At 32.2% G+C, this 16,829-nt stretch overlaps 1 protein-coding gene across 1 annotated transcript; it reads left to right on the plus strand.

Moving 5' to 3' along the window:
* Positions 1 to 1,893: 1,893 nt before the first annotated feature.
* On the plus strand, positions 1,894 to 11,123 carry LOC125838068 (ACT domain-containing protein ACR3). Its single transcript, XM_049517125.1, has 8 exons — positions 1,894 to 2,189; positions 4,169 to 4,376; positions 4,649 to 4,694; positions 6,447 to 6,561; positions 7,404 to 7,471; positions 8,210 to 8,827; positions 9,420 to 9,524; positions 10,269 to 11,123. Exons 2-8 carry the CDS (start codon positions 4,306 to 4,308, stop codon positions 10,587 to 10,589), a joined length of 1,344 nt encoding a protein of 447 aa, XP_049373082.1. The 5' UTR covers positions 1,894 to 2,189; positions 4,169 to 4,305; the 3' UTR covers positions 10,590 to 11,123.
* Positions 11,124 to 16,829: the final 5,706 nt, after the last annotated feature.

A 16,829-nucleotide genomic window follows, 5' to 3' on the forward strand; every position in this document is an offset into this window, starting at 1 on the left:
TTCATTATATTAAATGTGCATTGCAAAGAAATTAAAAAGACATTTTTAGAATATGTTAAATGTAAAACTTAATTTGTCTTTATTTTCATTAATTACTCCACACAACTTTTTATTATTATGACCTATAAAATAATTAATAGTCATATTCATCATATTATTTGGTGTTTCATATTGTAGCCCTGTAAATAAAATCATTGTACGATTTTATAGAAGATCACATTAGCTTTTTAGGTTGTTATATTTTTGGTGCTTATTATATTCATATTTTAATTTGATTTGAAGAATAAGATGAAGAATGGTGATCGACTTGTGGAAGTGGAGTGGACGTCCATAAGAACTCGGAAGATGTGTACTGATTTCACATTTTTCCTTCTATTTTTTAATGAGTAAGGAAGTAAGAATGATGTTACATTTTTATTGGTATGATTTATCTTTATTTCGCATCTTATGTGAATTTCTTATTGCAATATTTTTGTTTAAAATAGTAAAAATTTTAATAACTTTATTGAAAGTCTACTAAGTACTAACCAAACATTTTTATCTTACATTAATATTATATTTAATAAAATTATCAAAATGCGCGGAGAAGTTCACTAGTTTAAACTAAAAGAGAAAATGGTCTAAAACCCCCCAACCTATACCCGAAATCCCAACTACACACTCCAACTTTACGGGAGTCCTATCACCCACCCGAATTGTTTAAGACTGTAATAATTACACCCCTAAAAAGCCATAACCAGATCTATGTTGGCCTGTGAACTTCACGCGTTTTACAGGTGAAAATTCAACTAATTTATTTATTTTTTTCAATTTTTTTATAATTCCTTTCACTTTTTCCTATACTCTCCCAATTTCTTAAAATCTCTAAGGTAATTTCTTCCCCCAATTTTTTCAAATTCCTATGGAATTGTGAGAAACAAAGATGAATATCGACCTTGTTGTGAGAACAGAGGTAGGTCTTCATGGTGGTTGTCTCGAAATGGGAGAGATAAGAGGAGAGGGGAAAAGGAAAACAGGGTTTTGTTGGTGGTTTGGGTTTCGCCGGAGGTGGTGACAGTGGTGGCTGATGGTCGAGCAGCAAAAGAGAGAGAACAAACGAAAGCACTAGCAATGCCATTAATGGAGGTCAATTGAGATTGAATCCTTTCATTTATTAATTGAAATTTGAGATTGATAATTAAAGGATCTACAAAAAAAGGAAAAAAGCATTCTCATTAGGGAGTTCAATTAAATTTGCAGTAAACCCAATTTAATTTCTGTATGAGAATTTGGTCTTTGTTGCTATGGAGAAGAAACGATGGTTTATTTTAAGGGTGGGGAAGATGACTATTTTCTCGGAAATTTTCGTCAAAATTCACCTTCTAACGCGCCTAGAGGAGGTAAGAACACCTCCTATGACAGGTCAGCGTTTAAGTGTGTAAAAAATAGAGAAATATAAAGTTCAGGGGTAATAGAACACTCTTGAAGTTGGAGTATGTAGTTGAAATTTCGGGTATAGATTGGGGGGATTTTAGACTATTTTTTCAAACTAAAATGAGGAAATACTCCCTCCGTCCCTTTTTAGTTGTCTACTTTAGAAATGGCACACAGATTAAGGCAACAATGATTAGCACAGTGAAGTTACAATTTTACCCTTATGACAACTTTTCAATTCAAAATTACAACCACTTATTTGAATTAAAGTGAAATAAATTGGAGGGAAATAACATACACTTTTATAATTTTCAAAAAGTGTAAATAAGGGTATAATAGAAAAAAATTTGTTGTCCTTTTTTGATTTGTCAAAATGGACAACTAAATAGGGACAACCAAAAAAGGAAATATGGACAAGTAAATAGGGACGGAGGGAGTAATAATAATGTCTCAAAGGGGAAATACATTGTTTACACACTTGTGCCACTTTAGCTATAGGCTGCTACTAATAGGCACTCAGCACTGCACTTGTAAGAGAGAGAGAGAGAGTGTTAGCTGAGGAGGAGGAGGAGGAGGAGGCGGAGCACAAAGTGACGTCGAAAGTTTTTCCACTTTTCCTTTTCCTCCTATTTAATTCCAAACATTCTCTCTTTTCTCTTCAATAAATCAACTAATTAGAAGAGAGTGAATGTATGAACAACTGGATTCCTACTTAATTTTCTCTATTATTCAGCGAAGACTATCTCTCTGTTTCCACAAATTTCTTCTCAGTATCGGTGAGTTCACTTTTCTAATTTCAAGTACTGATTATGCTTATCCATATCTGTGCATTAATTGTTTGATTAAGAAAAAAGGAAGGGCCGTCGTTGTCGGTTTTCCCGAGAAAGTTTTGTGACACTATGCTCTGTTATTTTCTCGGCATTTTTATGTTGATTTGATGGTCAAATTGGTGGTGTATTTTTTTGTTAAATCAGGGCCGTTAAATTCTGTGGTTCAAAGACGTGATTGAGACTGATGCTACTCTCTCAAATTCCTTTTTTACCCCTTCCCTGCCAGATTCTGTTTTTTCTTTCTAGTCATAATATTTTGTCAAATTCCTTTTTTACCCCTTCCCTGCCAGATTCTGTTTTTTCTTTCTAGTCATAATAACTTGTCAAATTCCTTTTTTACCCCTTCCCGCAGATTCCGTCTCTTTTCTCCCTCAAATATCCTTCAGTTTCTAACAATTGTCAAGATACTCAATCATGCTCTAATAAAATAATAGAATTATACATAAATATCCGCTCATAAATAGATCCTGTCCAGTAGGCATCCCCTCCAGTTTGTCCGGTGGGCCTTTAAAATGCTTATACGTTGTACAATTAAATATTGAATGGACTGCATACACCAAAGAACAAGCAGGTATGGCAGCTCTGATGAGCCCAATTCCGATTGCTCAAGTCTCGAATCTCAATGTTGTTAGATCAATACATCCTCACTTTTTCTTAAAAGTAATAATATAATTGCACATATAAAACCCAATACCAAATTAAAGATTTGCTAATTTACAAAACCCTCAAGCGGCAGTGCACACTTATAATGACGGTTGAAATCATCAAATTGTTCCTTCAATTCTGGACATGCAAAATAGATACAATAAATAAATAAAATGGAATATCTATTAGGAGTATTTTATTATAAGAGTCAAGTATAATGAAACGAAGGGAGTATATTTTTATTTTTAGTAGTGTAATTCAAGGAAAAAATATTGTCATTCTTGAATAAACTATTCCTGAATTCTTTTACTTGTACCAAGGTTTGGGAAGCCAAAAAGTGTTGCTCCTATTTTTTTAGAAAGTTCATTGTTTGACCAAGCTTTTAGAGAAAAATTACTATGTATTTGAGTAGTAGCAAAATCTGTTTTTCAAAAGTTTAAAATCTTTTAAAAACGTTAACCTTTTTAATTTTATTTCAGTACTCCATATTCTAAGAATTTATGCAAAATTCAACCAGACAAGTATCTTGAGATCTTAAGCAATAGATAACCTATCAATAAGAGACCTCAAATGTGAGCTTAAAAACATTGTACTCTACTATGGTCTATGAGCAGTTGAGCACTTTATGAGGACCTGGGATTTAAAAAACCCAAAAGCTTATGCGTTTCATCATTATTCTTGCAACTCTGCTTTGAATTTGATAGATTGTCCTCAACAAGTTGGTAATCAGAGCAATTATAGAACTAAAAACTTTCAACTGTATTTATCTTGTTAGGTAAAAGCTATCCAGGAATGGCTTTAGATTATGGATTTGTGTTGCTTTCTCCTTGATCTTAGGATGCCATTTGATTTTTCGTTCGTAGAATCTTGATTTGACTATATTCTACCATCATGTGAAGGCTTGATGCACTTGAGCCTAGGGTCTATCAGAAACAACCTCTCTACCTCTACGAGGTAATGGTATGGTTTGCGTACAATCTACCCTTCCCAGATCCCACTTAGTGGGATTTCAGTGCGTATGTTGTTGTTGCTGCTGTATGTGAAGCTTGCCAAGAAAATTGTGGATGGGATCGGTTCTCTCATCAGGTTCTGAACTGTTGAGTAGTACAACCATTTGCTTCGTCCTCTATGCATACATCTGATAATAACCAGAACCTTTAAATGCTTTACGGGAAATCTAAGCTAGAAAAGTACTTCGGTTTATTGCATTTCTTTTTCAAGGCCCTGCTACTTACAGCCACATACATTTGCTCACGCATTTATTATTTCATCTTTGGTAGGTAAAATGCTGGTTTAATTTGCTACGTTGGTCGTCATGGATGACTAGGCCAGTCAGCTGCTATAGAGAAAAATTTGCTACTTTCGATGTAAAGGAAAACCGGGAAGTATCTTTGTTGACTACAGGAGTGTTGTTCATATGGCAAGGAGTTATGGGCCTTATTTTGATCCTGAATACGAGACGTTAAGTATCAGAATAAATCCTCCAAGGTGGAGCTTTTCTACTTTTAGCTTTTGCCACATCCACAGCTTGCCTTTATTATGTTTTTATTTACTTTCATTGGCCTGCCTAGATATTTATTAACTGTGGCAGCATCACAGTTCTGATTCCCATTTAGAATGTCACTTCAACCAAGATATGGTAACCTGTCAGTCTTCTTTGAACCAATGGAAAAATATTATGGATGTCAATTGAATTGCTTCGTATTTAACACCTCATCTTTTTTCATGTGGTTTTACTAATGATTATATGATGCTATTAGGGTATCTGTGGACAATGCGAGTTGCAAGGATTGTACTCTAGTGAAGGTAATTTTTTCAACCTTAAGAATATTGAGTGATATTGCTTTTTCCAGTTTTTATTTCAAGATGCGGAAGATTTTTTTTATGAGATGAAGCTCTCTTGCCATAGTTCCATAAGCTCTTTAGATTACAATGATAACGCTTGACAGATAAGTGAGTCTGGTCATCTCCGCTTGCTATGGTACACAGTCAATAGTTTTACTGAAAGAAAGCAGTAGATTGAAGATTTTTTCAAAACATTGAAGCATATTTCACTAATTTTATTTGTCAAGTTTTTTATTAGCTGTCAAAAGCAGAATTACTAGTAAGCTACAGTCTGTTGATCTGAGAGGCATCATTTGAAGTCACTAGTCTGAGTCAGATAAGGGATCCTACATTATCTCTTATGTCATTCAGTTGCTTTGTCAATGCAGTTGATACATCATTTTGATAGGTAAAATAAAGTAATTTATTGATGAACGTGTTCAAAGAATGTACAAGTAGGCTATGCCTGTAAGAGAGTTCATAAAATCTATCAAGCTATCCTCCTTACATCACTAGAGGCTGAATTATGTAAATACTTGTACTTCTGTTGGCTTGAGAAGAAAATATATTTCTATTAATTGAATAAACTTTGTACAAGTTTCACAAATTTATACAAAATGTGTCACACGAAAAAGGGTAACAATGTCTTGACTCAAGAAAATTCCTTATTTGGATGAATTTTCTGTTTTAACTATTTTCCTAAAATATCCACCCATATCTCCTAAATATAAGATCATAATCTTTTTCTTTAATCTCAACACTCCCCTCAAGTTGGTACATAGAGATCAACAGTGGCGGATCCAGGATTTAGAGTCAGTGGGTGCCAAATGGGATTCGAACCCGCAACATCAACCTTCTAAAGTTGTCCTACCGTGGCACCACAAGCCAATTTTGTTCTGTGGGTAGCACGCTTTATGTTTATATAAATATTATATATATATACCTATGTATATATAGAGTTTCCGTCGAAGTTCGGGGGTGGCGTGGCACCCCCACAGCCCTTTATAGATCCGCCACTGGAGATTAATCATTCTTAACTTGCTTAGGATTCAAACTGGTGCTTTAATATCTCCTACTGAAATGTCGGCCCTTTGTTGAGAAGTTGGAATAAAAGGCATGTAAATTTTCCCATCTTCAACCTTTTCTTCAATGAAATTTCTGTTTAGCTCCAACCTGTTTTGTTCTATCATGTTGAACTAGGCTGTTAGCAATGTTGATCGCTGCTTTGTCGTCTCTGTATAGTCTCATAGGCATTGTTACAGGTCTTCTCAACTCCTCCAAAATTCTCTTGAGCCAAATTATTTCACATACTACATTGGCCATGGCACGAAATTCTGTTTCTGCTGGGCGGTCCATATTCTGTTTTTGTCTCCTCCAGGTTAGTAGATCATCCCATAAATAGGTACAATATCTAGAGGTAGACCTTTTGTCTATGATAAGACCTTCCCAATCAGCTTTTGGTATAAGCTTCAATACTTTGATGCTCATGTTCCCAATGAATTGCCTCCAGTTGCTCTTCAAGAGGTGCATAATTTGACTTACCAAACTTACTACAAAAGTTATATTTGGTCTTGTATGTGATAAGTAGCTAAGCTTATATGACTTTACAAGCTCATGGTGTAGTAGTATCTGAACATCGGCTGATCGTAACTTTTCTTTAATAATTTTTAATAGTTTCTAATAAGCTGAATGGTTATTAAAAGTACCCACCGAGATTTTCATGTGTTTCCTCAGGTTGATAGTATCAACAAACCTGGAATACTGCTGGAAGTGGTGCAAATCCTATCAGACCTTGATCTTGTAATTACCAAAGCCTACATATCCTCTGATGGGGGGTGGTTCATGGATGGTAAGTCTATTATTTCTTGTTAGTATTTTCAGGTAAACAAGGCATGTCCAAATATTTTTGCTTGAGGTTCTCTGTTCTCATTTGAGTTCATTTATAACCTCTTTTAGTTGCAATTCTCACAGCTACTCTAGGGGATAGTATATTAGGGGCGGAAATAGGTATAACTAAGTGGGGTCAATTGAATCCTCTTCCTCAAAATATGATAACAATGCAAGTAGGGCTAAAACAAATTCTTGTGGCTGTATAAACTAGTGAATTCCCTTGACATAATGGAAAATTCTAGTATAGTGAAGGGAATGCACAAGTTGTTTTGAGCAAAGGCAGATCCAAAATTTGAAGTTTATGGGTTCTAAATTTGGAGTTTCTGGTTTCTGTAGTTTATTGTTTGTACATATTCTGTGCATTTCTAACAAATAGTTCCACCCCTGGTTTTAGGTCATAGGTTCAGATCCCAAGTATGAATCTAGTATCTTTTTGAATTCCCTTGTATAAACTTCATCTTCCGCTACTGCTGGATATGGATCATGTTCTACACTATTTCATTACAAGTTCAGACTGCTATCCAAATAAATACCGAAATTCATGTTTCTTCGACAGTGGTGGTTATAGATTTACTAGTATGTTTCAGTTCCTCATATGAAAATAATAGTAGGTTTTAATTGGCGGCCATGTATACCTTTTTCACCTTGCCAGCTTTTGGGCCATTTGAAAAAGTATCAACCTTCTGCGCTGTTCCTCCGTTGACACTCTTTTCTAGTTCTGTCCTATCTGCATATTCTAAGGACTTGGGGAAATCAGCTGGGAATTTTTTTTCTAATTTCATTTCTCTTTTACTTTAACAGTATTTCATGTTACTGATCAACATGGCAACAAGGTTACAGACAACAATACTATTGGTCATATAGAAAAGGTAAATTATCCCTATTTTTGTCACCTTTTAATTTCATATTTTTATGGTCTATACAAAATTAATGCGAGGATAAGACAACAATTACTTTGGCAGTTCCTAGTATGATAGTATACAAAAGAAAGGAAAGAGGGATAAACTTATATGTAGCATCTTCAAAATTTGCTGTAAAATCATGCAACTCCAAGCTATCATTGCAGACTTTGCAGTTGATATTATATAACTTTGGATTTATATGCAGGCATTGCCAATGACATTTCTACTCATGCATTTTATTTCACCTAGCATATATAAGAGTTTTATTTTGGGACTGACTATTCAGAGCACAGAAAAAGTCAAGCAACCATTCAGATATCCCTGGTGACTAAAAGTTGTTATAGAATAGCTGCTCATTTGTTAGATAAGAGTTCCCAATTCCACAAACTGAATAGTTCCTGATAATGTGTTTGGATTTGCCTATTTTACTTATGTGTTACAGTCATGAGCTTATTGCTATTGTAATCCTTACCTATACTGCAGTTTCTTTTTCTTTTTTTTCTTCACATGAGTTATGGTTAGGCTTTCCTGAAATTTGTATTCAGGATCAGATTTTACCCTAGTGACTACCCAGTAAGATCATATTCATGCGGAGAAAATGTAGCTGTGTCATCTAGGTGACTGAAACTGTAAACATAGCTACCTGAGAAAAAGACGTAATTTTTATCCAAGTTATTAATTATTTCATTAAATTTCTTACATTAGGCTCTAGGACCTGAAGGTTACACATCAGGCATATTGAAGACACGTCCAGGTAGAAAGGTAGGAGAGAACTCTATGGGTGATTACACCACCATTGAGCTAATAGGCAGGGATCGTCCAGGTCTTCTATCAGAAATTTCTGCTGTTCTAGCCAATCTTCATTTTAATGTTGCTGCTGCCGAGGTTTGGACTCATAATGGGCGCATAGCATGTGTCCTTTATATCAATGATAATTGTTCATCCCTTGATGAGGATGAAGAATCCAGATTGTGTGTCATGGAAGAGCAACTCAATAACATTCTTCGTGGGCGTGAGGATGATGAGAGTGGGGCACATGCTACTTTCTCAGTTGGTAGTACTCATGTTGATCGGAGGCTTCATCAGATGTTTTTTGCTGATAGGGACTACGAAGGTGGTTGTCTCGAAATGGAGATAGAATACCCTCCTAACTCCAAACCAGACGTCAGAATTGAAAGCTGTGTCGAGAAAGGGTACTCAGTGGTCAGTGTAAGTTGCAAGGATAGAGCAAAGCTTATGTTTGACATTGTATGCACCCTCACAGACATGCAGTATGCTGTTTTCCATGCCACTATCTCATCAGATGGTCCCTTTGCATCACAGGTAATCTGATTATGTAATTTTGATGACTGCTAAGATAACCTTACATATGGAGGATAGATCATTTATCTTTTATTTCTGCTCAACAATGTCAACATTGCTCCAGCCTCTACACTTTGAAAAGGGATGTGATCTGTATGGTCCTTAGTACTATCGTCATCTCATTAAATAAAAGTTACATTATTATAGAGGGAGCTACACTTAATTTCAATTCTTTCAGCTAGAGCAGAAAGATCAGAGCTGATAGCATCAATGATTTGGTTACCTTGTTTTAGTTTCAGAAACTACCCCACTAAAATCCTCATCCCCCATGTCTACCTTAGAAGTATTTTCATCCATCACCTTTGAAATTTTGGTTACTGATTAGTGTAATTCTTAATTTTATTCCCAAAGGGGATGAAAGAAATACAGGCATGAATCCCCCTTCCCAAAAAGAAGAAGAAGAAGAAGAAGAAGAAGAAGAAGAAGTCTAGTTTAGCTTATGCTCTAGTACCTAAGAATCCTTCCACTTCCAAAGTGGCTCTATATTGGAATCACTGATAGATTTTCATTAGGCTTTGATTCCAATATGTAATATAGACAACTCTATTTATAGGAATATTTTATTCGCCACATGGATGGTTGCACTCTGGAATCTGAAGCGGAGAAGGAAAAGGTTGTGAAGTGTATTGAAGCTGCTATTCGGCGAAGGATAAGTGAGGTAAGGGAGATTATCTACTCCTCTTAACTTGTCTTGAATGTTTCTCAAGATTGCGATCTGCCAGCTCTAATGTTACATCTCTTCCCATCTTTTCATTTAGTTGAGTTATAAGAAAATCCAACGATTGATATTTCTTGTCTCTTTATGACATTGCCAATTTCTCATCCTTCAGATAAACAAATAGAATTTATGGAACCAATGCTCCTAACATTATTACATGGTCACTTTTTGTTGTTGGAATTATTTGGGAAAACACCATTTTTTTAGATCCAAACAGGCTCTTGCTCGCCCCCATTTTGAACTACTTTGTCAAATAGACAAAAGTCTCTTAACTTATAAATAATTCATAGCTAAGGTGATCTTTACTTTTAGAAAGAATCAAGAACTATTGCATATATAAACTTTCATTCTATATGTCTGTGATTGACTGGTCATCCAAAGAATAACACAAAGCTAATTTTTTTCTAAGCGGTCCATGAACATGTGCAATTTTTTGTTTTGCTATTGGGATTAATGTGTAAGTTTGATAGTAGGATGTGGTCATCTAATATTATACTTTGGAACGTTAGCATTGCTACTATTCTATTTTTGACTTGTACTTCAAGTGTTATGATTGCCCTCCAAGCGCGCATTCATATGTTACTTCAATCTATAACATTATGAGATGCACGAACCTATCCAAAACCCTCAAAATTCTAATATCACCAGGTGGGATGTACTTAATTTTATTCCTTTGATATACAGGGCTTCAGCTTTGAGTTGTGTGCCAAGGACCGAGTTGGCTTACTTTCTGAAGTTACGCGAGTCCTACGTGAAAATGGGCTATCAGTGACTAGAGCTGGTGTCACAACTATTGGGGAGAAAGCAAAGAATTTCTTCTATGTAAGAGATGCGTCTGGAAACCCTGTAGAGATGAAGACGATTGAAAGACTGCGTGAAGAAATTGGACAGACGATGATGCTTAATGTGAAGAAAGTCCCAACATCTGCAAAGGCACCTGAAACTGGTGGTCTGGCTAAGACAAGCTTTTTCTTGGGAGGCTTACTGGAAAAGTTCCGAACCTGAAACTTCATCTACACCTACTTGTATAGAAGAATAAAGCACTTATATATAAATGTGGCAAGGTTTCCCTGTAAAAACCTGTAGATACATTGGACAATTATCCTTGTCGGGATAAACAAGGGGAAAAAGGAACTAGTGCCTCTCAGTCTTATTCTATGCTGAAGTTTGGAAGATTACGAGATGATGGTGTGTTGTTCTTGCACAATAAAAGATGAAGATCTATATATTGCTGATGACACTATGACTTTGCATTGGAGCTTTCGTCAAGAAATGCAGGTATTGAAGATTGAACACCAATACGTTATAGTGTTATATGTTGTGTATCAGCTAGCTTGGTTCAACAATGATCGAGCTGCTAGCATTGTTTTGATTAATAGGTACTTCAGTTTAATTCTAGCTGGTTGAGTGTAACCCCATTTGGGGAAAAATTGTACTATGTAATACCATTGATTTGCATGTAAGGATGAGAATTTAAGTAACGTGGAACGCCATTTTTCTCTCAAGGAAAAGTATAGTATGTTCTTTTACCCATTCTTTAAGGGAATTTGTTTTTATCTTAGTTATAGGAGGACACTACAGGTAGTTAGCTAATTTTACGCTCAGTTTGTTTGTGCTTTCCATTTACTTGTGTGATGTACATACATATTATTTACTTTTCTTTCTTTTACTGGCCTCGATCTCTTTTCTGTTTGATTTTCTGTGCCACACTTGGATTTAATTTGAGCAGAATGACAACTAACACCGAGATCTATTTTATTGTTACTGATCATATTTTATCAAGGTTGCCTGTGCAATAACTGTTGCGATTCAAATGTGTATGCAAAAATTGGAACGATCTTATCAAAACCTCGAGTTTCATCGAAAAACACTTCAACAGTGAGAGCAATCGTCTCCGTCTAATGATTACCAAGTTTGGTCTTAACTACCACAAATACCCGTGTGTAAGACCTTTCGATACATACTTGCTCCCTGATAAAATATTCAGCGGATGTGACCCTACTCATAAGCTGATTTATCATGGCGAAGACGTTGGTGATATCAGGGGTATTTATGGTCCAATTGATGGCTTGTTCTTATTAGAGAAAGGACATTACATAGACAATGGACGATTTGGCTGGTGGAACCCTGCAACGAAAGAGTGTAGGCTTATACCTCGTGTTTTTTTCGAGGTAGAAGATGGTTTGGAAGACAACGATCGTTGAATAGGAATAGGAATAGACTTAGCTACTCATGACTACAAAATCATTTGGATACGAACATATTGGAATGACAATGAGAGTGACATTTTCCCTAAGGTTTATGCAGCTGTCTATTCGACGAAAAACGACTCATGGAAGCACTTGGAGCCTAATTTCTCACACGAATGTCAAATATGTATGTCGTCCCAACATTGCACCTACAAGAATGGTATGTACTATTGGATTAGTACTAGCAAGAAGTATATCGCGGAAGGGATAAACGTGTATTTTATACGTACATTTGATTTTTCAACTGAATTGTTTGGGGATTTTGAAGGACCACCAATTCCAGGTGAACATTGGGTAACTTTATTTTTACGTGGTGGTTCAATTGCAACAATGTCTAGTACAGATGTTACACAAGCAATGACAGCTTTTTATGATATTTGGGTAAATATTCGAGGAAATAATTGGATTAAAGTTTATACTGTGAATCCACCAATAACAAATCATTTGTGTATTGGAATTTGGGAGTATGATAAGTTTATTTATGAACTAACACCAAGTTGTAAAGTGTTGTTTTATGATCAAACAACTAAGCAAGTTACGAGTCTTGGATTTGAATTTGATGGAATAGGCTTTGGCTCATGTTGGGTTTTGAGTTATAAGGAGAGCTTAGTTCCGGTAAGGAAAGAAAAACCGAGCGAGAAGGATAATATTGAATACTTCATGGTAGATTATTAAACAAGCGTGAGGAACGAGTTATAAGTTCGAAAAAAGTCTATTTTTTTCCTATGATTCTATCATTTATATGATTGAGTTATGAAAACTTCTACATAGATCGATATCCTACAACTAAACATGGTTCTTTTGATGGAAGGATCTCTTTCTAGTTGCTCTAGAACAATTAGGAGATTCTCAAAATATGTTACATCCCACTTAAAAGAATCATATCAATATGTTTTTTTAGGAGAAATGTGAGGATGACATTGTAAATGTAGCAATTGAATATTTGAATTGGACATGTGCATACGTTTCTTCTTCTTTTTGTTTATAAGGAAGTATTGAAATATTCAGAACTTAAGAATTCTTATTAAACCTCTTAGCAATTGACAAACGATAATATTGGTTACAAATGGCTAGTCAGCTTCGAGGTGTGTTTTGTTAAATAATTGGTAATAATTACTATATTATAGAAGAGTCTAGGAATGACTACCAATGGTCCAATAAGATCACTACTAATGTCCAATATATTTATAAAATATATAAGTGAGCCCCACCACCTTCCACTTAAATACTACATATTATATATTATTAATTACTATACTATAAATCACAACTAATATCCGATATATTTATCAAACTATATAAGTGGGCCCCATCACCTTCTACTTAAATACTACATATTATATATTAATTACTATACTATAAATGACTTAAATACTCCATATTATCTATTAGAATAATTAACAATTATTTGACACTTTAAATTCTATCAATGTCATATAAATTAGGATAAAAAACCTAACATATAATATTTAAATATATTTTAAAATAATATAAGTAATACTATACATTACAATAATTAACAGCTTAATTATTTAAAACTTATAAAAAACCTAACATATAATATTTAAATATATTTAAAAATAATATAAGTAATACTATACATTACAATAATTAACAACTTAATTATTTAAAACTTATATAAAAAATTTAATTGACTCTCTAAATTCTATTGGTACCACATAAAATGGATTATATAATAAACATATATTGTTTGAAATTGACGAAAAAGAAACAATAATTAATAAAAAAAATAGTCCACTCCAAAATATCTATCAATTAACAACATATATTGTTTGAAATTGAGGAAAAAGAAACTATAAATTACAATAATTAACAAAATAAATCTCTCGACTCCAACAAATCTATCAATTAATGCCACATAAATTGGGACATGGAAAATAACATATATTATTAAAAAATTAGGTTCAAAATGTACTAAAAAATACAATAATTAACAACTTAATATATTAAAGAGACATATAAAAAAGGGTTAATATTTGAAATTCTGCATCTGCCACATAAATTAGAACAAATAGAGTAATAAATATTATTTTCAAAATTATGTTAAAAAAAAGTACTACAAATCACAATAGCTAACAATTTAAAATATTTTTAAAATCATATACAAATTTCAATAACTTCTCAAATTCCATAATATGACATAAATTTGAAAAAAAGTGTTATAAATCATAATAAATAGTACAATATTTAAACTACTTTAAAAGTATTATAAATTGTAATAAATAATACAACAATTTAAATTACTGAAAATTTAACGACTTAAATTTTTTTTAAAAAATGTATTAAAATTTTGGTTAATTGTCAAAACTTTACATGTGCCACATAAATTGGGACATGGACCGTCACACATATTTTTTTAAAAAAATTACATTAAAAGTATTCTATCAATTAACAACATATATTGTTTGAAATTGATGAAAAAAAAAACTATAAATTACAATAATTAACAAAATAAATCTCTCGACTCCAACAAATCTATCAATTAATGCCACATAAATTGGGACATGGCAAATAACATATATTATTAAAAAATTAGGTTCAAAATGTACTATAAAATACAATAATTAAGAACTTAATATATTAAAGAGACATATAAAAAATGGTTAATATTTGAAATTCTGCGTGTGCCACATTAAATTAGAACAAACAGAGTAATAAATATTATTTTCAAAATTATGTAAAAAAAAAAGTACTACAAATCACAATAGCTAAAAATTTTAAAATATTTTTAAAATCATATAAAAATTTCAATAACTTCTCAAATTCCATAATATAACACTTAAATACTACATATTATATATTAATTACTATACTATAAATGACTTAAATACTCCATATTATCTATTACAATAATTAACAATTATTTGACACTTTAAATTCTATCAATGCCATATAAATTAGGATAAAAAACCTAACATATAATATTTAAATATATTTAAAAATAATATAAGTAATACTATACATTACAATAATTAACAACTTAATTATTTAAAACTTATATAAAAAATTTAATTGACTCTCTAAATTCTATTGGTACCACATAAAATGGATTATATGATAAACATATATTGTTTGAAATTGACGAAAAAGAAACAATAAATTACAACAATTAATAAAAAAAATAGTCGACGAAATTGACGAAAAATAAATTATAAATTACAATAATTAACAAAATAAATCTCTCAACTCCAACAAATCTATCAATTAATGCCATATAAATTGGGACATGGCAAATAACATATATTATTAAAAAATTAGGTTCAAAATGTACTATAAAATACAATAATTAACAACTTAATATATTAAAGAGACATATAAAAAATGGTTAATATTTGAAATTCTGCAGCTGCCACATAAATTAGAACAAATAGAGTAATAAATATTATTTTCAAAATTATGTTAAAAAAAAGTATTACAAATCACAATAGCTAACAATTTAAAATATTTTTAAAATCATATAAAAATTTCAATAACTTCTCAAATTCCATAATATAACATAAATTTTAAAAAAAGTGTTATAAATCATAATAAATAGTACAATATTTCAACTACTTTAAAAGTATTATAAATTGTAAAAAATAATACAACAATTTAAATTACTTAAAATTTAACGACTTAAAAATATTTTTTTAAGTGTATTAAAATTTTGGTTAATTGTCAAAACTTTACATGTGCCACATAAATTGGGACATGGACAATCACACATATTTTTTTAAAAAAAATTACATTAAAAGTATTCTATCAATTAACAACATATATTGTTTGAAATTGACGAAAAAAAAACTATAAATTACAATAATTAACAAAATAAATCTCTCGACTCCAACAAATCTATCAATTAATGCCACATAAATTGGGACATGGCAAATAACATATATTATTAAAAAATTAGGTTCAAAATGTACTATAAAATACAATAATTAAGAACTTAATATATTAAAGAGACATATAAAAAAGGGTTAATATTTGAAATTCTGCGTGTGCCACATAAATTAGAACAAACAAAGTAATAAATATTATTTTCAAAATTATGTTAAAAAAAAGTACTACAAATCACAATAGCTAAAAATTTTAAAATATTTTTAAAATCATATAAAAATTTCAATAACTTCTCAAATTTCATAATATGACATAAATTAAACTAAAAAAATAATATATATTGGGCCCCGTGCTGGCACGGGGTCCTATATCTAGTTCAAGTAGAAAATCACAAACACCTCATAGATAAGAAACTTGCAAAAATATGATACTTCAGGTGTTTTTTTTGACCATTGTCTCTTTAACTAGCGGTGATTGAGGGTATTGCTAATGAAGATGCCTCAATTTCAAACCAAATTATGGTTGCATATAGGCCAATTAGGTTTATATCAATTTCAAATTAACGAACTAAGAGCTTGTTCATACAAGTTTTTACTTTTGTCAAGATATATAGCTTTTTAGATAAATATTTCTGGAAAGGTGCAGTTTATGTTTGGCCAATACATTGCTTTTCTCAGTATTCGATGATTCATGTGTCGTTTTGATGAATAACAAATAAAATGTATTTGTAATGAAATTAAGAAGTAAGAAGTTGGTCTGATTATATTATATCAATATTTTGTTTTGTATTTGCGACAATATGTTGATGGACAGACAAGTTAAGAAGCAGAACTGTATAAACGACTTTCTTGACAATACTCGTATTCGATTCTCCAAAAATACACTATATTTGGAGTATGTGACATGAAACCATCAATATCTTTTAAACAATTTGAGCAGCATATGACGTAGGTATCTTTTCAGAATTAACAAGTTTTTCTCGTACTTTTGTTAGTTACCCCTAGTATTGCTCTGATACCATTCTAAATTGCATAAAAAATTTCAGCTTTTCTAACTGCCAATAAATCAATATATATCAAGACTCAACAATTACAAAATACACACAGTATGCCATGTAGGACTCGCCAACTCATTGTGGGGTCCATCCCATGTTTTT

This window comes from Solanum verrucosum, unplaced genomic scaffold (assembly GCF_900185275.1).
Source record: "Solanum verrucosum unplaced genomic scaffold, falcon-dt-bn FXZP01000079.1, whole genome shotgun sequence".
Classification (NCBI taxonomy): domain Eukaryota; kingdom Viridiplantae; phylum Streptophyta; class Magnoliopsida; order Solanales; family Solanaceae; genus Solanum; species Solanum verrucosum.